The 22,766-nt window shown below is 41.4% G+C and overlaps 1 protein-coding gene across 1 annotated transcript in view; it reads right to left on the bottom strand.

The window, feature by feature from the left end:
- The window catches only part of SNAP25 (synaptosome associated protein 25), a 65,983-nt gene that overhangs the window by 19,095 nt on the left and 24,122 nt on the right, over positions 1–22,766 (bottom strand). The window contains exons 2-4 of the mRNA XM_051614855.1: positions 13,189–13,323; positions 12,473–12,514; positions 4,238–4,286 (exon numbers count right to left, since the gene is read on the bottom strand). Of these exons, the coding sequence (XP_051470815.1) occupies positions 4,238–4,286; positions 12,473–12,514; positions 13,189–13,260 (163 nt within the window). The 5' untranslated portion in view covers positions 13,261–13,323. The remainder of the gene's footprint in view (positions 1–4,237; positions 4,287–12,472; positions 12,515–13,188; positions 13,324–22,766) is intronic.

Here is a 22,766-nt window from a genome sequence, read left to right as displayed (position 1 = left end):
CCAAGGAGGTGGTGGACTCACCATCCTTGGAGGTATTCAAGAAAGATGTAGATGTGGCACTTCAGGGCATGCTCTAGTGGCTGAGGTTGTAGGGGTGTTTGTGGGTGTTTTTTGGTGGTTTGTGTGGTCGCTTGTGTTTGTTTTGGGTTTTTTGTGTGTGTGTTGATGGTTGGACTGTAATCTCAGGGGTCCTTCCAACCATGACAATTCTCTGAGATTCTGTGATTTCTAGAACAGCCTTTTCAGACACCCTGAGTCTTGACCTGCTCCGAGAGGCATTGCTGAGCACAGAAAGGAGCAGAATAAAGCTGGCAGGGAATGCTTGTGATCCCATATGTAGCTGTGCTAAAAATCAGTAGACCAGGCACAACCTCCTTTTGGGAGGGAGGTTGTCTTTTGTTCTGCAGTACACTTTCAATGTAATTGATGCTATTTATTTTTTTTTCACTAATTAGAAAACCATTTCTGACTGTGATCACCTCAGCTCATAGGTGTTGGTGGAGTGTCTCTAGCAACACTGCCTTTGGCTTCTCGCTCCCTATCAATTTTTGTTGTAGCTGTAGGCTAGGAGATAAACTGGGGAAGGAGCCTGCTCAAGGAGCTATAGCTTTGCTCTCTCAAGGAAAAAAATGGTAATTATATTTGTGTTTACTGCAGTGGTTTCTCAAGTGCCATAGAAACAGGTCAACCATAACTCACACAAAACTGTTTAAAATTGAAACTCCTGTAAAACCAGTAGAGGTCAGCTAGCATGGGCACCATTGCATGGTGTCAACCCTTTCGCTTGTGGGCTTGCCCAGTTATACCAAAGTTTTATCTCCATGATTTAACTTGATCTGGACTACAAATCTGCTGGGTAGATTAAGCTGCTCCATGTTATCATTGGCATTGCTAGTTGTGCCTTTGTTCTTGCCATGTCGTAGGGAGAAAATTTCAATTGCATTGAAATTTTCGTTTGTGGCTTATCAAAACTGTGGACATTCCTCTATTTTGCCTCTGATGAAAAACAGCTGTGCTGCTAATGTTGTTAATGGAGACATTTATCCCCTCCACACAGTTCTGAATGCAAGAACAAAATTCCATTGTAATAAACTGCATGAGGACATAATCACACAAAAAAGGTCCTTGAAGGTCCAAATCTGTCTGCCTGCTGATACTCCCAGGTGATGGGAGTTTCCTTTGGAGGAGGAGAGCTACCACTCTGGAATCCCTGCTAAGTCTGCAATTTGGGTTTATCTTCATATCACCACTTTGTACTCAGTTTCATTTCTGCTGTCTGCTTTTAACTAACATGCATCCAAATTTCTAAGCTAGCATGTTTCAAAGACATCTTTAATGAAGCATAGCTCTTACCACTGCTGAATAATCCTTTGCAGCACGAATTCTTAGTGTAATATGTTAATAATTCAAGACTTTATCTACATATTTATATTTAAATAATTAATTAAGAGACCTTGACTCACGGCCAGGTTTAAGAAAATGTAAGCCTTATGGATGCACATAGGGAAAGTCTTTCTCACTGATGGAAAAAAACATAACAAGGAGAATCTAACCTCTTAGCTCCTTCCTGTGGGCTCCTTGGGGGAAGAACTGAACTGGTTTGGGTGACAATATCTGGCTTAAAAAATGATAACTCTTGGTATTGCAGAGGGTCTGCTCCAAAAGCCCGCTCAGATTCCCAGTGACTTCAAAAGGCACAGGAAGAGGTCTCTAGTTTTTATGACAGTCCCATCCTCTGGAAAACAGGAGTCATGAAAGCTCTTGTGAAGCTCCACATCTCTGCAGGGTCAGAAGAGACTCTGTGGTCTGTTCCATGCTGTACTAAACTTTAGGCAACAGGAGCTGGCCAGACTGGCTTTGTTTTATAAATACTTACTATTGTAAAATTACATCAACTTATTTTCATTTTTGATCCCAAAGACTTCTGCTTATTGATGTCAGAAAACGAGTCCTGCTTTGCATTTTTTAGATTGAGATCAGCTCAGAGAAGTTTTCCTTATAAGGTCTGTTTGACTACAAAGCAAGCAATTTTGTAAGGAAACTTAGAGCTTCAAGCAACTGCGGAGATAAGATATTCTACTTGCCGCCCACTGAAAAGATCAATGTCATGTTTTTTGTATATTTAACACCTAATAATCTTAAGTGACTTCTGCAGTCAGCTGAAAAAAGATCACATGACAGTGTTAGCAAATTATTTCCTTAATCTGATAATCTGCTGAGACATCCATGAGTTGCACACATTGCACTAATTGCAGAGGGTTCAAAGTCATCATTAGTGTATTTTGCCCAATAATATAAGCCCTTTATTGCTAAAAAAAAAAAATAATCAGGAATCATTATAGCTATATATGGCTAAAATGGACAAAACTTAATTAAACATTTAGCATAGCACAGTGGTTACAACATTCCCAGGATTTGTACCAATGTCAGGCTGTTTTCCTTGAGAAACCCACAATGTGTAAAGTCACAAGCTAAATGTACTAAACTGCTTTACGGCATGATCATAACCAATTTAAAGAGGCTTTTAAATTGTCTGATTTTTTCCTGTAAGTATGGACTAACTGCATCTCTGGCCATACCATATACATTTAATATTTTACTGTCAGTGAGAGTTTAATACTGAGTTCTTTGGTCTCTGAAAAGGTCAGTGGGTCCAGGCTCAGCTCCTTGGCTCACACAGACCATCCTTCCTAGCATAACTAGAAAGTTGGATGGACAATTTTTGCATACAGGGGTTTAGTAATAGTAGAACTCCAAAGTAAAAAGCAAAATTCAGGGATAAAAATGAAATAAGCAATCTGTGGAAAAATAACAGTTAAAGAACAAAACCATACTTTTTCAAGATTAAACATAAGGGAAGAACCACTAAAGTTTCTCTGAACTGTTTGTGGATTACACTGCAAGATATACCATTTATAGACTTTCTCTAACAATATTTGTGATTTATTTTATCTATATAATTCACTTCTGAAACAAAGCACAGTATTTAGACAGGTGCCATATCTGTTTCAACACAATTTCTGTTTTTCTGTATTCAATGATGGCTCTTTCACTGCTGTTATTAAGATAAAAAATTTTGAAGGCAACAAAATATTCTCTCTAATTTTTTTTCTTGTCAAGACAAATTGATGCAACAAAATTTGGTTAGGTTAAATTCTTTTCCCTAAAGGGGAGATGGCGGGGGGAGGGAAGCAATGAGACATACTTAAAAAAGCAAATAGGATAAACTGCTTTCTGTTTATGTCCTGTTATTACTTTTCATTCATTTTAGTGTCAGAGAGACAAGATCATTACAGATGAAAAGGGCCTGTCAGGTTCTGCAGTCCATTTCTCAACAGTGCTGTGCCATTGCCTAAAATAATTGTCTGGGCTTGATGAGGAATATAACATTACCTCTGTAGAAAACATTTCCTAATACAGTTTTGTATCATGCCACATAGGAAGCAATAACAAAGGCTTTTGGGGGGGTTGGTTTGACATAGGGTAGCAGAAATTTATACTCTGTTGATTTTACTTATCTTCAGAGACACTGTTTTGCTGGTGCTGTGGGTCTGCAGCAAATCAAGACTTACTAGTTTTGGGGGGAGAGGGGAGCTACCTAGTTATTTGTAATACTATGAAGAGCAAAAAAGTAATTTCCTGGAATGTATTGAATATATCTATCTCTGTCTTTGTCACTGTCATCCACAGACATGGACTCGTCGAAGCTTGAAAGCCCCTCTGTGGTCAATTGTAATGAGCTGATTGTGTTGTAGCTTTTAAACTTAAATTCCTGTTACCCTCACTGACATTTATATACAAAAAGCAACTATTTTTGCACAAACTACACTTGTTTTACCTTCTCTTGAATGCATTTATTGTACGCCTTTCACACGTGGCTAAAACAAGTGACAAAAATACATAGCGCCTGCTTAAATAATATTGGGTTTTACACTTACAGAGACAAATCTTCTCCTCATGTAGCTGGATCTTGACCTAAAGCTTGCTGAAAAAAATGACTTGAATGAGTTCAGCCTGCAGCTCTCTTTGACATTAATGGGAAACAGATCAAAAGTAGTACAGACTCTTACGCAGTTGTACTTTCCTCTGTTGACAACAAAGCTAAAAGCAAAGAGTTTTCGGCTTTCTCATGCACAACCACATGCATTTTATGGCCCTCATTTTCAGGATTGCACACAGTTAGTACAGTACTTTGAGAATGGTTATATACTTCCTTACTGAAGCAATCTGAACTTACCTCCTTGCTCATCCAACATAACCAAAGTCCTGATACCAGCATCTTTACTCTACATCCCAATAGTGGTAGCAAGGTAAGGAGAGAGAGGGGGAGAAGAAAGAGAGAAAGAGAAAGAGAGATCAGTGAGGGAACACTCAGCCCTAGGTACGGGACATAGGAAGACAAAAGAAAAACAGTGAAAGAAGTGGCAAGGTCATGAGGGGCTAGTGGCACAGTCCAAAGACCTTATGGGCCTGGACACTGTAGAAGGAACTGTGTACTCTCAATTGTACCATCAGTCCTTCAGGATTCACTGGGATACTGAACTACCGCAGAAAACACAAAGTCCTGGACTTTGGGATTAAAATAATCACTTTACACAGGAGTAACATCTTCAAGTTCTCTGAAGCAGGAGAAGGGATGAAGAGGCTGTTGGCGTTGCAGGTGTATGTTCATCCCACAGGAGAAATTCCCAAGGAAAATATATTTGGCACAAACATCTTTGGTAAGGAGACATAGTGGTTTGTACATAGCCCTTGCAACACAGAAATTGGAAAGCTTACCTACTTAGGAAATGCATTTTAAAGCAAGCTAATATTTAGTAGCATTAAGCCATATTTTTTTGCTTAAAGATCTGATAGATATGGGTTTGAGCCAACTTTTGGTTCAGCCAAGTGACACCTTGAGCATCAAGAGACTTTGGATCTAGCTTGAAGGCCGTATTTTTAAAACACCTATGTACTGATCCTACCTCTGTTCCATGGACGTTAATGGCAGTCTTATCATCACCTTTGCAGGACATGGGGCTTGAGCAAGAGCTGAGCAATTCAGAGCTCCCCCCTGCCTAAATCAGCAGCAGGCCACCTTTCACAAATACAGTTTTTGCATACATTACCAACACTGTAGGATGTGATGAGGTGTCTCAGGTTTCTGAGTGCTGTCATACTAAGCTATATCACAGATCAGATTAGCTCCTTTTTAATTACGAAGGGGAAACTTGCTCCATTCTGCTGGGAGCAGTGATAATGTTTGTGAATAATTAATGGCCTGAGCAATCTCCTGGCTGTTGCATTTCAATAACAGATGAAGCAAAGTCCTCTGTAGCCTGACAGCTTGCCAGGACAGTTACCTGGACATATGCAGCAGTAATATAGCTGCTTCTGTGAACATAAAGCCACCCATACTCTTGTGAAGCAGATGAAGTTGGTGGAATCGATTTTAGAGAGGGCAGGGGAGATGCCCACAGTTGCACAGGACTTGAGGAGCAGAAACATGGAGTCCTGACCTTCCTTTTTGCTTTTTCAGGCTATTCTCCCTCTCCACGAGGAAAATTAAGGAGTTTGTAATGTCCTTCCTCCCAGCTGCCTCACTCACTGCCCATCTCTTTTTCTGGGAGCGGTGAAGTCTCTCTGGCTGCCAAATGCCTGGTGGGTGCTGAGCAGGCGCTGGCAGGCAGGCAGTGCACTGCCCACACTGGATCAGCTGCAAGCCTGGCTCTGTCACACTCAAGGGCTGGCTGGCTAGTGCAGCTGGTGTTTCTCTGCTTTGCTTCAAGAGGATCCTGCTCAGTTTCAAGAGGGATGTGAGTTGCCTCTTGTTGTGCACTCATCTGCCTCTCTCTGCACTCCCATTCTTGTCTGGGAAAACTGGGGGAAAAACATCAGATATGTGCAGCCTAGTTCATTCTACCCCCCACCTTTAATTTGTTTTTTTTTCCAAAATTCTTCTGTGAGTTGTCATGTGGAGAGAAAAACCCTCCTGCCCCTCCTCACTCTCTGCTGTGTCCTACTGGCCCCCTGTCAGCTATCTACGAGGTACCCACTGCTGCTCTCTCTCCTTTCAAATTCATACTGTATTTACTTGAATCCAAGCCAGCTTTTATTTTTGCAAGCTTGGGAAACATAGGATCCAAGGTCCATCCTACATTTGCCTATTTATAGTAAAGAAACAACCTTTAGTGACCTTACGTATTCTGTAGGGCAGGCATCAGATTTGCTAAGCCATGAATGTGCAATATCTTTCTACTGTGCTCTCTCTATGCTCTTGGTGCTCAAGGATGTCTTACCCCAAAAGATTTACATGTATTTTAAAAAACATGCCTCATGCCAACACAAGGAGACTGCTTAGGTCCTGAGTCATCTTGTGTTTAAGAAAATATGGTGCAGTCTGACATGGAACCCTTCTAAATATTGGACTCAGAAAACCTGCAATTGATGGCATTATTGTTGTTGGCTTTCAGTGAGTCAGGCATGGTCAGACTGAGAAATGTTGGCTGCTCCTTAACCCTCTGACCTTAGTTTCCTGCAGTTTTTAACATCTGAGCAAACTGCCTCATGCAGCTAAGATGTTCTGTGACCTGAATAAGAGCTATGTTGAAAGGTGAATTCAGCAATTAGTCCTTCTAGTTTGTATTTCATATTAAATCCTTGCACTGAGCAAAACAGCTGCAATTTTCTTTTACTTACCTGACCATCAGTGCCATTTAATTTTATCTAGCAATACTCTATCTCTTAAGAGCAGCCTGCCACAGCATTAATACTAAAGTGAAAATATTAAGGGGTGTGCACTGAATTTACTTCCCTGTATCTGAGGTCTAATCCAAAGAATATGAAGCTAAGAAAAAGATGCTCACTGGCAAAGATGAGAGGTGATTCAGACATCAAGTGACAATCTCCTCCTGTTCCAAGCTTCTATTAAGCATTATTTTTCATTTTTTCACAAAAAATTAACTGTGTAAAGCCAGTTCAAAATAAAAAAACAAATTTGTGCATTTAAAACAGAATCAGACTTTCCCAAAAGTTCAGTATTTCAATTGTGACTGATCTTTTAGATAGCTCAAAATCAAACATCTCTGTAAGACAGAATTGTTCTAAAAATATGCTTATCATTCAGATGACTGAGCAGGAGAGAAACATTCAGTAACTGGCCCTGAGGGACAACAGACTGAGGCGTCTCTGGAAACTACAAGACATCTGCCTTTGAAGGAAAGCAGAGGAAGAAATGTGCCACACAAGTGTGTTTGTGGCCCAAACAGACAATGTTGGGGTTCTCTGCACTACAAGTATCGTAGAAACTCCCCTTGATCTCAGTGGGGACAAGTGTCACAGACACAGTCAAACTGGTTGCTTAGTGAATGTGTAATGGAAAGTGAGGAAAGTTGTGTTTGTGCAGTGCCAGCCCAGAAGAATATATTTTATGACAACTGATCATCAAATCTTGGTAACAGAAGAGCCATGGCCATGGCAGGGGCCTGGTGACCATTATTTGTCTGGTTCTGAGGGCTCAGGAAGGGTTCCTACCCACATCCAGTGCTCAACAACATCAATGAGATCCTACATGGGAAGCCATGAATGGGAGGATTATCTTAAGGCTCTCCAGTCCTTACAGCAGCAACCCTCTCTTTAGTTTGTGGCAAAAGGATTCTAAAAAAATTTGTTTGCTTACAGTAGTTCAGACCAAAGCATCTTTCACAGGACTCCACAGTGTTCATTGAGTACATGCCATTTTAATCCAACTCTTAAATCTGTAACAGCCTTCTCTGTTCAGAGTTACTCCTAACTCTCCTTGTCTTCTTGTTGCACTTGAGAGGAGAATTTGGACTGCTGGATTTTGCAATGGTACAGCAAACCTCTCACACTCCTGTACTTTTAGAAGAAAATGGCATAACATGAGTTAGTTTTATAGAGGCATTAAACTGAATACAGAGCTCATAAAGTTCATGAAAGTCAATGTCCTTCAACCTTTCAGTAGCACTAAGCTCTATAGTTTAGATAACTGCAAACCAACTGGTTTGGGTTCACCATGCTTTCTATGAAGTGCGTGCCCAGATTCTCCATGGCACCACAAGCTAAGCTACTGATCAAAAAGCAATAATACACAATTGTAAAACCCTGAGCTTATATCAGCTTTTAAATACATCATTCTAAGCCTGTCGATGCTTCAGTGAAGCCAGTTCAACAGCATAACTTGCAGCCTTGCTGGAGCCTTTAGTATATATTATCCTCAATCTTCTGTAACAGCTTTTTAAAACTTCTTGGTTTTTAATGAAATTTTCACTCAGAGCAAGTCAGCAACAACACATCCTCTGAAATTTGCCCAGCACTTTGGAAAGGAAATGTATTGCTGTATCATTTCTTGTTATTGCTGTTATGTCACTTAATTTCCCAAGGTGGGAATAAAACTAGGAAGAGAACTGGGATGACTTCTCAGAGGACCCATTAGTCCCTCCAGGAACACAATATGTTGCATCCTATCTATGCCTGCCACAAAAAGCAGTTACTCCAACTTTGCTTTAGCCTCAGGGGTGATTTTCATAGCAGTAGAAGGGCATGATGTATCAGACAGAGAATCCAAATTATAGAAATCACTTCCTTTGAATTTCAGGAGTTACCCTGAAAAATAGATATACATTCTCAGTTATGTGAAAAACACATTAAGATTTTTTTCTTAAATCAATATGAATTATTGAGTTTGTTTTGAATAAATTCACACAGACAATTATATACCAGGACAGACTGACATTCCTAGCAGTTACCTGAGGCACTGAAATGTCAACACCCTAAAGACAAAACCATGGTCCAAGAAACACTGTTTAGTCATCCCTAGTAATGCATTTTGTTAGCTCCTTCTCCAGGTTTACTGTCACCCTGTTAACACTGAAGTGTCTCTCCGTGTCTGATTAAAGAGCCCTGATAATTTTCAGCCTGTTAATTCACCCTATGGTTCAGATCTTCAGTCCCTATGATTCTGTGAACCCCCACTAAAATCCCATGGGCCTTGTTTTCATTTATTGTAATGACCCTGGGTCCAGTGCTTCCCCTGGTTTAGACAGAAAAAGGAGTCTAATCCTGTGTACAAAAAAATGGAAACCAGAATTATTAATCACCTTCCCCTGTACCAGGTATGTATTTCTCTGAAATTACACAAATTAAAATGCTGTTCTGTGTAGAACTGTTCCAATAGCTAATGATGTCAAAGAGATTTTTCGAATTAGCTCTGCCAAGCTTTTGACTAAACTCTAAATTAATAGAATATTTTTCTTTTTATTCTTCAGACTAAGGAACATTTGACTACAATAATAATGTCATGGGAAGATCACTTCTGTATCGCAAATTAAAGAAGTTATTAAAATGGCATACTGTGTGTTCAGTGTCCTGTGTAGAGCAGCATCATAAGGTTATCAAACATTTATAGCTAACCATTGCAGCTTTGATATATTTGTAAACATGACTCTAGTCAAGATAATCTTGTCTGGATTTAAATGTATAAAACAATTTGTCTGTAGATATTGCTGAGTGCTTTCTTTCTGGGCTTTCTGCAGTACTGATCTTGTTAATATTTTTTTCCCTTGCTGCATCATAGCTAGAAACCACCTTTTTCCCCCCACCCTACAATGAATGATTTTCTTTGAAGGCTGTGGTGGTTCTGCTGGAAGATGGTGGTTAATTCATGGGTTTTGCCCTTGCTTGTGCTATTCCACATTTCAGAAAGTTAGCTAAGAGGTAAAAAGCTTGAACAAGAAAATAAGAAGGTCAGCAGCAAACTGTGTAGTTAGTCTCACTTCTTCTGTGTCAGTTCATTTTTACTTTATGTTTTGGCCCAAACATTGCACAGCATCATCATAAAAGTCAGATATTTATAGCACTGGGTAGCTTAGTAGCTCAACTGAGCATTGCTCAGTGTATATGAAATAGTGCTGCATGGCTATGCTGGGCACCACAGAGCAAACTGATTTTTGTAATCTGCTATCTCAGGACGTAGCTGTCTTGGGGCAAAGCACTGACTACTCTGCAAAAGCCATTCACCACTTCTTGCTTCCCCTGATATGCTACGATTGAAACAAAATCTTCTCGCAAAGCTGAGTTATAAAAATAAGAAGCAGTAACATATTTTAGTTTCTTTGCCGACCTTCCCTGAGAACAACACCGGGGCTTAGTCTCCAAACTCTGTTGTCTTGTGCAAGGAGGGCAGAGTCCTTCAGAGACATTGGTTTTGTCCCCCAGGCTATGACCTACATTTCAGAATTAAGGATGTCTTGTACTGCTATAGGGCTTCCCTGAGTAGACAGCACTGCTCTGTCTCTAGCATGGAGCCAAGTCAGTCTGTTTATTCTGTATTTTCCTAGTATCTAACATAGCAGAGCCAACCATGACAGGAATCCATACATGTGCATATAGAAATTATGATTAAACATGGAGGCATCCTTTTCCTGAGTCAAGAATGACAGATTTGCTGTATCAAGATAATAGATTAAAAAGCATTCTTTCACTGAGAAAGAACATTTTCTATTTCTGCCCACTAGACAGGTTCTGCTAAGCAAGGAATTCTAATTGGATTATTTGGTCTATTAATTCACAGTAGTGCAAGTTTGATTTTGAAGATGCTCACCATTTGTCTTTTCAGTACAAAATCTCTCACTCCCTAGATGCTGCATTCTTTTAAAAGTACCTGGGAAATGGATTTGGAGTAATCAACCAACTGTTTAGACCACAGAAAAATTGTAAAGGTCTTTTGTAGCCACATTAGTGAAAAGAATATTCAGCTCATTGTAGAAGAATTCCTTTGACAACTCAGTGCTAATTTTAGAAACTTCTCTATTTGGACGGGAGGATATTGTAGCACCTGAATAAAAGCCAGGTCCTGAGAGATGCCAAGATCTTCCAAGAAGCACTAGGGTCCTATGTGAATTAATTGGTAAATTCAGCAGTCCCACTTCTCCTCCCACTTTGCCATTTGCTGTGATTTAATACTGCAATCCCAGTGGCATTCACAATATGCTGGTTCAATATGTTAGGAAGACTCAAGCAGTGCATAGGTCACACAAATATGGCTCAGGAGAGATGGGGCTGGTATTTACTGATGGCTTGGACCTGAGCAAATCACTTCCCTTTCATGCGCCTCCTTCTCCCACTCGTCATCTGCCACATCTATTTAGATCACAGGCACTTTGGGGCAGCAGACTCTCCAGCTTTGCATCTGTGGAAGTGCCCATATGAGACTTGCTCCCATGTTGTTGAAATTATTTTAGTAGGAGCTACACCCACCATAGATTTGGCATAAAGTGATGGTTAGAAGTGGCATGTCCAGGGAACTGAGCAGCAAAAAGGGACAGATTGCTCACGAGCATGTTTCTGCTGTAAGGGGCCCAGATATGAAGTGTTTGTGGAGGAGAAGCAATGCTGACTATGCTCAGTGACCCATCTGGCTGTCTATCTGGACACGGAAATTTAATTTTGACTCCACTGGACTGCATTGATCTTCACAGCTGTGATTGATTTCAAGGCCATGAAGCCTACGGCTGGGTTTGTGCTTGTTCCTGAACGTGGGTCCTGATGTAATTTTCTTTCCTCTCTCTCTGCTGGAGACTCCTCCAGTTGTCAGGAGTGCTGGGACTGACAGTGCTGATGACCATGATTAAAAATGTCACCAGCTCCAGAGCCAAGGCTTGCATGGTGTCTGAAAATAATATGTCCTGTCAGGCAGGAACAAAGTTTTCCACCACCTGATGGCTGAACACTTTAAACCAAACTGAGTTTGGGAATCTCTGACTTTTAAAAACACTTTCTTATATGGAAAGGGTGAAATGAAACCTGACTGAATTGTTTTTTTTTGCCTTCTGGGAGCAACACCTCCAAGCTGGTATAATCTGTAGTAGCTGAGAGGACTGAACCTGCATCCCCTTCCTTAGCACTGTGGAAAATCAGAGAACTTCCTTTTCCAAAGCTGTCAATCTAGGACATCTCACGAATGTTTCAGAGACACAAAAGGAAGTGGCACTTACATGCTGTGGTGCCTGATGCTCTAAAAACAGCTCCAGGTGTTTATGGAGAGGGAGGTATTTAGAGACCACAGGGCAAACAGACCGAGGGCCTTTCTCACCTTCCTTACTTGCAGTGTTACGGCAAGGACATCAGAATGGTGCTGGCACGAGGCTCCAGGAGCTCTGCAGCAAACTCAGCCACTTTGTCCCTGACTCCAGGTCACCTTCAGAGGCTGTCTGCTTGGTTCATCTTGAGTATCCTGTCTCAATGGATACTCAGGTATGGGCAAAACAGTGCCGCAGCAGCTGGTCTGCAGTGTGACACTTGGCAAGTAGGGCACAGCATCTTGAATGACCCTTGTAAGGATAAGGAGGGATGGAGCAGCACACAAAACCACAGCCATGCCTTAGCAATGTGAGTTAAAAACCCCACACGCTTCCAGTGTCTCCATCACTTTTGTTCACAACAGAAGGGCAAATAACATGCAAGTCCTTACCTCTTCAACGAGCTGCAGCATTCGACGGGTGCTCTCAAGGGACTGAAAAAGAAACAGAAGAAAACCCACTTAGATTTGGCCAGATACAGTTTCCAACAGTAATGTGCAGCTTCATGCTGGCAGTATGTTTTTCCTGTGCTCTTTGCCTTCCCTCAAAATAAGGCTGTCAGGGGGGCCCTGGTGATCCCTTCATCTTCAGCTCTCTGTTAGGGCTCGCTGATGCAGCGCCGCATTTCCTCACTAATTCCTGCCGCACCTCAGGGCAGCTGCAGTCTCCAAGGTTTGCTCTCCCGTTGCCTGTGCAGTGCAGCACCGGTGCTGGGAACAGCTGGTGTTCCACTTTAAATGTGAAATCTGTGGTTTCCAGCTAAGACCTTTCAGGGACCTAATTGGTGACTTTTAACATTTAATAGGTTTGGCAAATTGAAGAAATCCTCAGAAAATATTAAATTGCTGCTTTTTGCTCTGAGTTCAGTCAAATGGATGCAGACTCTAATGCCTAAATCAAACTCTGGATCTATAAATATCTTAATCTAGACTAAACATGACATTAAATTTTACCCCGGCTCATTTAATTTCCAATTCTGCTTTCAGTGTAAAGCTGACAGAAAGCAGAACGAGCCTCAGAAATCCTTTGCCGGATCAAGCTCCTGCTTCGGGATGTGCCTCTCACACCAGCCCTAGCCCCAGGTTTCTGGTGTAGCTACTGGTCTCACTTCATCAGCGAGCTGGTCGGCACGCCGCTGCATTTCTTCCAACTCATTGCGCATGTCAGCGTCTTCCGCCATTTTAGCTGCGGGTGTGTTTGTGGAAGCTGCAGATCAAGGATTTGCCCTCGGCTGCTCGTGAGCCTGGAAGACAGCAAAAAGGGAAAGAAGTGAACAGTGTGGTTAGGCTCCCCCACTTACGGAATTGTACCTAAATGTCAGCCCCACAAAAGTGCTTTTATCACGTTAGTGCCCTTGCCCAAACTCTTTCGTTATGGATAGCAATTCCTGTATAGTAGAGAGCACACAGGATTGTTCACAATGGTGCTTTACTGCTGGATTATTAATCACTCTTGAAGAACAAGGATTTATCCTTGTCATGTTCTTTGAGGAAAATCCTTCCTGTTTTTCTAAACCTTTCAAAGGCTATTCATATTGAAGCTGGAGAGTCAGGAAGTGTTATTTGCTACCAGAAACAGTCTTGAGACCCATTCATTCCTCTCTAGAAATAAAAGCCTTAACATGAAGGAGATCAAGGTCAAGCTCATGCCCCTTATGTCCTATATTTCAGCTTGGAGAGTGGGATGCTCAGCTAATACATCTGCAATGAAATTAACAACAATGAAAATTTGAAGATTTTAACCAGCTAATGATTTCTAATGCTGCAGTTCAGACTTTGAAATAATATGATCAGCTAGACTGGGAGAATTTCTCTACCTGGGAGAATCCTTCATTTCAGGGGAAGTGATGGCAGGTCCTAACTGCTATTTTCAACTTTTCCCCAATGTAGGTCACATTCTGATCTTGGTTATCCCTCTCAATATACAGTGACACCACTGAGCTCATCCTAACCAGACATCAGGATGCACATTAATCACCATTTGAGGAGAGTTTCTCTTTTGTTATAAATTTGAGCTAGGTTTTACTACTGAACATGACTTGATTAAGAAAGGCAGGTCCTCTGACCATCTGTCAGGTCTTTATAACAACACTGGCTTATTTCTCTGCTTGGTTCAAGCATGGCACATTGCAAATTACTGCTCACTGAATGTGAGATTTGTTCATTGCAGGAAAACCTAATCCCAGGTGCAGAGGAGGTAGGGAAATTGTGGAGGACTGCAAATAAACAGCCGTAAAGCACATGCCATCATGCTCAATTACAGAAAGAGGACAAAAGCGGCCTCTTTCAGCAAAGCTTCTCTAAGAAGACAAAACCCAGGGGCTATTTTCTGTCCTGTCTTTGCAATATGTGCAACCGTTATGAAACAAGATAAGAGCTTGGCTCTAAAATTTTAACAATAATAGCTGTTTAAATGGAAGTTGTTATCTATTGGAGATGAATCTTTTCCTCACTTTGACAGTGCTCATTGTCAGGACAAGATGGGCTGCACAGGTACACCTGAGAGACAGGGAGATTTCCTGGATCATGCCCTGTTTGCTTAGAAGCATATAAGGAAAGCAGGCAGCTCCTTGCATTTCCTCCCCAGCTTCTGTTTTTCTTATCTAAGAGGGAATATGTGACCTTCGTGTTTTCACATTAGCTGTGCCCTTGCTTGTGATTGCTTTTCCTCTTTGAGGCTGGAGCAGGAAGAAATCCATCTTGAAGAGTTAGCCCTGCAGCTACTGGCATGGCATCTTACTTGCATCAAGGAGCTCATTGTCACATCTGTGTCAGAGTAGACTGACATTTTATGGTCACACGATATTTAGGAGCACAGATGTATGCTGGAGAAGAAACCCACCCACTTCTGCCAGCTGCATGGTCACAGCGGTGTGAAGGACCAAGCCTTACGCAACTCATCTGCAGCCTCAGCTGATGCAAATGCAGAGCTTAATTTCAAGCTGATATCAGACACTTCAAGGATGTTCACAAACAGCAGTAAATAAGCTTTACCAAAAAAAAAAAAAAAAAAAAAAAAAGGCTTACTCTGAGGATTAGGAGGAAAAGATGAACCAGGATTTGACCTCCTTCTGAAGGGCATGTGGAAGTGTGGGGACACTCTCAAGGCCACGCCAGCCTTCCCACCCTGCTGCTGTACTTGCGTTGCCTTTTGTGGCACATCACACAGCTCCAGAAAGACACTGATCCTCAGCAGTAAATGCAGCAAGTTCAGATGGGTTAAAAATAAGTTATTTTGGTAAAGAAACACTCTCCAAACTCCTGTCCCACTTGGCACAGTCTGGCACTAGTGCTGGTCACTGCATCACAAACTGTGCTTTTCCCCATATCTAGGCAGAACTCAGAATTTAAATATTTCTGATACCGCCTCTGCAACAGAATAACAGGATTAAGTCTGTGGACCTAGTTTTAGAATATTTAGGTAAAATATCCTCCTCTGCATGGATCTCTCACTACACTTGTGCTGGAAGAATAAAAGCACTGAGCTTTAGAAAAAATCAGGACAATTTAGACATGACTTTGAGACTCATCTAATTGATATCTACATCTAGCTGTGAGGGTCAGGAAGCTGGTTCTGCCTTATGTCTATCCGGTGGCATCTTACTAGTAGTAAAAGTGAGAGATGATGCATCAGCGAGAGAACAGGATGCTAACAGGGACTGGGTTCAGTCTCAGCATATTCAGTGTGTGCTGAATGATTACAGACCTGTAAGCAAGTGAAGGCGACGTGAGTGCTTCAACTGGCCAGCAGTGGTGTTGGGTGGTACAAAAAAGAAGAAACAAAGTGGAGAAATTTGTGATTTTCTTTAGAGTTATGCTTCTCAATTAGTTAGAATCATCAGTTGGCATCTGAGTGACAGACACATCCTATTTTGCATCAAGCTAAAAAAAATGTCAGAGGTTGTAACCAGAGAGATGTTTTGTAGGAAGTGATTGAACTTGACAGGTTTATTGAAATTGTTTGGTATTTGTAAAGCACGTAGAGTGGATTGAGAAGCAGCAAAAAGCATTTTTCCAGACAAGTCATTTTACATCAAGTTTTAGTCATAAACAAAAGTGCCCTGCAGCAGTACTGATTCAACTTTATTTAATAGAAAACCTTGCAAAGGAATCAATAAAGGTTACTGATTTGCACACAGTATGATAAACTCCATATACTTTGCAGATAGCTGAGAATTGTTATTATTGTTATTTAATTTTTTTTTCAGATTTTGCAGTTTAAAACGGGGAATAGGACAGATTAGAGATAGAGTTTTTCTTGCAAAGCCCTATTTAGGCTGAGATTTCATTCCAATGTAATGAATTTCCAAAAACAAACCCTGTTATCAATAAAATCCTGTAGAGAGCAAGTTTGTTTTTAAGGAAATTCTTTCTCTGCAGTACAAATCAACTGTTTTCCCTCAATGGTGTTTCTCAGGAACATCTATATGTAGTCTTCTTTATGTCTTAAAAATTGAAACTGAATGGTCAAGAACAGGTAGACCATAATGGATTTGCTCTCTTTGATCACTGGAGAGACTTTTAAAAGCAGAAAGTAATAGTCTGTCTTGGGCCCACTGAAACCTGATTTTGTGTTAGTAGAAAGGGAGCAGGGCAAAAATACTTGTGAGGAAGAAGCTGCTACAGAAATTACAGCCACTTGCACGCTCTCCGTGAATTTGTGCTTATACTTGCCACAATTGTACACACAAATGCAAGCACAAAATTTCACGAGGGTCTTGGTTTTTCCATTTCAGAAAAGAGAAAGGAAATCCTCTGGGTTCACACACAGACATACACAATGCTCTCTTAAAGGAGACAAAAGTTCAAATGTTTCTAAAAATCCTGTGTACATCATGTCCCAAGCAGTTCTCTGTGTCTTCTAGACAATGCAAGTAGCTTCAGGGGCTTGGGTGATTTGCATCTAATTCCCAGTGCCTCAGTCTTATGAGTCTTATTATGCCAGTGCTGGTACAGAAGCACAACAGACTAAGGGTTAAATAAAAATACAAGGAGAGACTGGGTAATGGAAGCACATTGCCTGTTTTTCTTTGAATTCTGAATCTGCTATTTTAGTAGTGCTCAACTGCAATAAAGAATCTCATAGTGAGAACATTATACATCCTCATGGAGTTGTACTGAAGTCTAAGAGAGACCTACATATATCCCCAGAGGAAGAGAGATATGAGTGACCTTTGAAAGCAAATATTTGTTTCACAGTGATATAAACACTTCAGAGCAAGAAATACAGGAAAATGAAAATGCTGCAATCTACTGTGGTGAGGGCAACACTGCAATAAAATGTTCTTTTTAAAGCACTCTTCCTGTTATTAAAGGACACATCTATTCTTCTCACGGATATTTGTAGTCAGAGGATGATTGCATTGGCATATTCTACTAAAAAAGTCAGAGCAAGTCAAAACCACACAATATGCTCCTTTCTTTAGGACTGAAAGTGTTTTACCGCAGTGCTGTGGCATTAGTAGAGCTGCAGAAAACCCAAAGAAAAATTTTGGATCAAGCATCTCAGGGTGGATGTTGAGCCATTTAAAGCTGGATGTTGGGTTGCAGCTATTTTCCTTTCATTTTTAATCTGGTTGTTAGTAGAAGAAGGAACACGCTCTGTCAAAGGGGGAGATGAAGTTTTGTAACGTGCTTTTCCCTGCCGCACCTCCCCAACAGCTATCGCTGCCCTGCGGGGAGCTATCTAGAGCTCAGCTTAACACAGCACAATGGCCCTGTCTTTCAGTGCCTTCACCAGCCTTCCCTCAGTGTACTTTCTGCAGCCAGGTTATAAGAAATGCACTGGCATTAACCTCAAAGCTCAGACTAGACCAGAAACTGCCTACTAACACCAGCAGGGAATGATACTGCATCACAAGTGAGAACGTGCTGCAAAAGGATATCTAGATACCAATACCTGCGTGTGTTGCTGACACCAGCAGGTTCCCCCTGAAACTGTGTTGAGGAAGTAGTGTTCAAAGGTAGGTCCCAACAGAAAGCCAAGAAAGGCATTTGTGTGCTGCCCACATTTGGTGCCACAGACAACAGCTGGTGGTACATTATTTAGGGCGGGTGGGAGCACAGCTTTTAGATTGTGGGCTCTCACAAGCTCTAGCTCTTCTGGGCTTCGACTTATGTCATTTCCATTCCACCGCGCTCACCACAATGAATACTGTCTATAACACAAGCATTTCCTGCTTTTGCTCTTACTGTATTTTAATTGATCTGAAAGCACTTGAAAGCACAAATCGGCTCATTTTGTAACGAAAAATCCTATTTAAAGATTTTACGCTGTTGCATAAAATGTAAACATGAAAAAATACACCTTTTTAAAATTTAGATTTAAATTTTAAATATCTCTGAAATAAAATATTGAGGATATCCTGCTTTTTATATAAATTCTGCAGCTCAGCCTATTGCCTGGATATAATTTATTCACAAGACTTTCAGCAAAGTTCTCATTTCCAAAGAAACACCTTTGCTATGTTTGTGTTACTGATGAAGCCAAAAAGCCACCTCTGTGTTTCTGTAGGGTATGTTAATGTCAGCCTGTGGCACAGGCACCTCGTCTCTCTCTGTTCCTGTCCTGCAGTGGGTTGCTTGAAAGCCTTTGGGTCCTGGCTGACAGAGTACAGTGATAACCAATTTCACTCCGGTTTTTGCTTGATATTCAGAAAAGAATAATACCTACTGGTGAGGGCTTGTCAGGGAGTGAGTTGGGAAAAGACAGGCACTGAGATCTTGCAAATCTGAATTCAGGAGAAGCAGGCAATTTCTAGTTTGTCACTGTCTTCCTGCATCACCTTAGACAACTTATTTTCCTCTCAGGGCTTGCTTGCATTGCCTGAAGATAGGTCTCTGGAGCTACATGAGATGCTTGTAGGTGTTTGGTTTCTTGCTGCTGGCTGTATCTGTCAGCATCATGCGGATCTTTTGGATATTCTCTGATGGGACTGCTTGTCCTTGTATAACTATTGAATCTGTCTCCCGTCTACACACTATGCATAAAATTCTTCTTTTCTTTCCTATGTTGTCCTTTTTCCCACCCCCCTACTTAAATTGCAAGTGTTTCAGGACATGGACTGGCACTCAGTTTGGGGATCTATGTGCTGCAGGACAAGTGGGGTTTTTGGATAAATGCTAATAATCATGACGTTGTATTCTCATGCTGTGTCAGAACCCATATCTAGCTGGAACAAAAACCCTCCAGTCAGAGGACAAAATGAAGACGTTGAAGTGTAATTAGACAAAATTATGACTCCTGACTATTTGCTGAATGCGTTGGAGAAAATAATTAGAAAGCAGTTTTCCTACGAGCTTGTGTTGCTATAATGACAAAAAGCTTAATAAAATTATTTATTTGTGTGAATGCAATTACGCAACATAAATGTGCTACCAGGGGAACTGCTTCTTGTTAAACGTGGCACTTCTCCCCCTGGCAAGCCCCTGATCATTAGCAGGTAAATGAGGGTGATTGTGTGTACACACAGTTGCAGTGCAGCAGACAAGTTGTGTTGACACAACCGCTCCGTGCCTCCGGTTTCTGCAAATAAGGAGGTTATGAGCAATAATACATCCCACGCTTCCCTCCAGGATCCACAGCCAGGGGCAATAGCAGGTGGGAAAAGTTGCCGTTGAGATCTTGGAGAATAACAGGCAGTCATAAAAGAAATGCCTGGAGCCACCCCATCCCAGTACAAAGCAAGTCGTTGTTGTCCTGTCAGACAACACTGCTGTTTTATGAGGCTCCAGTATGTGCATGTGGCTTTATCAGGCTCCCGCATTTAAAAAAAAAAAAGAAAGAAAAGAAAAGAAAAAAAGCACAGAGCAGCCATTTTGTAACAATTTCACTTCTGAGTAATAACAACTTGATTTTCTATCCATTATAATGCTAACTAAACTGCTTTAGAAAATAAACCTTTCAATGTGTTACCTTTTTGCAGTCATGTCTACAGGTATGTACCCACACGTTATCCCTTATTCCCATCCCCCCTCTTTTTTTTTCTTTCTGATAGCAACAGAAAAGCATTGCAGGGAAAAATGTTTGTATTTTTCTGTATGGGAGAGTAACCAGCCAAAGTAGTGAAGGGTGGAGAAAGACACCCTCATACCAGGAGTGGGCACATTGTCTGGAGGGAGCTGCCTGCTGAAAGTTGAATTCCCAGCTGTCACAGGTACCAGCCTCATACAGGCATTAATTATTTTGCAAGCAATGTCCTATGATTCTCTAAGTTTGTTGTGTTCCCACTAGTTCTGAGTCCAAACCCTCACTTCTCCAGGATCTAGAAAATGTTTTATTTCCAGCACAAATTAATTAACAGCCAGAAAATTCCAGCTTGTTTCTGTCCCAGTATTGTCCTGCAGCTTAAATAGTTTCTCTCCTTCCCTGCTCTTTCATTCTCTCTCTCTGAGGTGTCCAAACAGCAGTCATAACCTTTCTCAGTGTTTATGACAGGAAAGATCAGACTGGCTTAGTGCTTCCTTGGTGGATGGGATGTTTGTTGCCCTGATCATCCTAGCAGCTGTTGGTTATGCTGGTTCTAGCTTGAATCACTCTTCTCTGGAAAAGGGTGGCTGGCATTTCACAGGGTGTTTTAAATGAGAATATAGGTTTTGCTTGAAGGGCTTAGTGCTTCCCCATCCCTCCAGGAGATAACTACTCCAAAATATCATACAACCTCACTTGCCATTTGCATAGCAGGCTCTTGGTGGCTCAGGGCAAGAAATCCAGGTATTAGTAGAGAGGATTAAAGAAAATGTCTTGACTTCTGCCAAAGCTATTTACATTTTGTGGCCAGAACCTGGCAGGAAAACAGAAGACATCTGCTTAGCTGGAGGATGAGATTTTTGACGATGTCACTATTTTCAGTGAAAATCACACCCTAAATTTTTTCAGGTCTTCCTCAAAATATTCACTCACCATAAGTGCAGCAACAACAAGCAGTCAGTCTCTCTTCTCATTGATTATATTCCAACCTGAGTTTCTTTATGCTCCTTCTAATCTACTAAATCTGATTAAAGGCCAATTTTAGAAGCTAGGGGTGAAAGTCACAGCCCATTTCAAGTTGGAGGAAGTTTCACCACTGCCATTGGTGGGATCAGGCTTGTAGGTGGAGCTACTAGCCAGCACCATGTTGGTAGAGGCAGCATGTGGAGGGTGAACAGTGGAGCGTGTGTGTGTGAGTCTGTGTGCAAACATAAACCAGGAGTGCTCATTGTCTTAAATGCTTCTGTGCCAGATGTTCTTGGGGCTCTACCCACCCTTTTCTGTTTCTCATACATGAAAAGATGGATAGATGGAATACAGATATACACACACATATAATTACACACACACATTATATATATATATATAATGGAATTATCACAAGACATTTGTTGAGGGATTCAGGAGACAGCAAGGAGGAGGAAAACTCTGTGGTAGATTATTCTGGGGAGCATAAAGGGAGTTCCCACCAGGCTGCATGAGGGCTGTTGTATTTGCTTTTGCTAGGTTTGTGGAAAGAGAGAGACTGTTCCCCTCTGCACAGCCTTCTCAAGAGTGCCAAGAGCTCCTGGTCCAGCCCCCTGCCTCCATATACACATCCAAGCCTCTTTCACATCTCCTGACTTAAGTTAAATGATGAGTGTCCCAAGCCAAAATGAACTTTCAGGGTAAGGGCAGGAGTCAAAACTGGACAGTGATGGGGAAACCAGGGTGGGACAAAGGCAGGTACAGATTTCCTGGGAAACCAAGTGGGACCTTCATCCACCCTTGGTTTGTAGCACCAAAGGTGTTCAGCACCTGTCTCCACCAAAGTGTTATTACTCCTTTTCCCCACTGTTTAGAAGTTGCTTACAGAAGACAACCACAAAGTGCAGAGGTTGTGCAGGTGATATGAGACCTGCTTTCAGCGGACTCCAGGATAGTGGTCAGTCATAACCTGAGAAGCCAGCGGGCAGTGAGCAACAGCCTGTTTGTTCACATCTTTCTCACAGGGGCTCGATCAATCTGATTCAACCTTTTCAAGTGACTGGATTACAGAAGATGAACTGTACTTGTGCCTATTAACTACCTCCCATGCTGCAGTTAGTGTCTGTGAGTCAAGAGCTCTTCAGCTACATATCAGGTAATGCAGCATGAGAAAATTACAGTAACTCAGCCCTGTCTGCTCATTCTTTTGCTCTTAATCCTGCCAGTGGAGATGCCTAATGCATCAGTGGGGTGGCAACCAATCAGCTGCTGTTGGTTTGTGTTCATGAGTGAGGAATCTCCCTTTGCCTTCATTAATCAAGAGGAGCAGGCCTGGTGGCAACAGAGAGAGCTGAGCTTCTGCAGGACAGCATTAAACACGAGCAGCTGTTCAAAAGGCCTCATTTCACAACGTTTCAACCTTTTCTAAGTCTTCTCTGCCTTTGCAAAGTCAGTGCAAAATGCCACCATATCAAAAGAGTTACATACAGTTATACTACATGCAGACCACATCAATGGCAGAAAATGCAAGCCAGTAGAGATCATCCTCAAATTTCTTATAATAATCCAAGAAAGAAGACAAGAAGAAAGACTTTTTTAGGCTAAATAAATGATGAAAAGGAAACCCACAAACTGGAGAAAGATTTTTTTTAGGATAAATGAATATTAGAAAGGAAACCCACAACTATTACAGAAAGAAAGGAGAGCACATTTGCATTGGTCTCTGTCACCAAGTAGAGTTAATTTCAGCTG

Source organism: Apus apus, chromosome 3 (genome assembly GCF_020740795.1).
Source record: "Apus apus isolate bApuApu2 chromosome 3, bApuApu2.pri.cur, whole genome shotgun sequence".
NCBI classification, from domain to species: domain Eukaryota; kingdom Metazoa; phylum Chordata; class Aves; order Apodiformes; family Apodidae; genus Apus; species Apus apus.
Note: the sequence above shows the minus strand (reverse complement) of the source record. Positions and strands in the feature narration are given on the sequence as shown.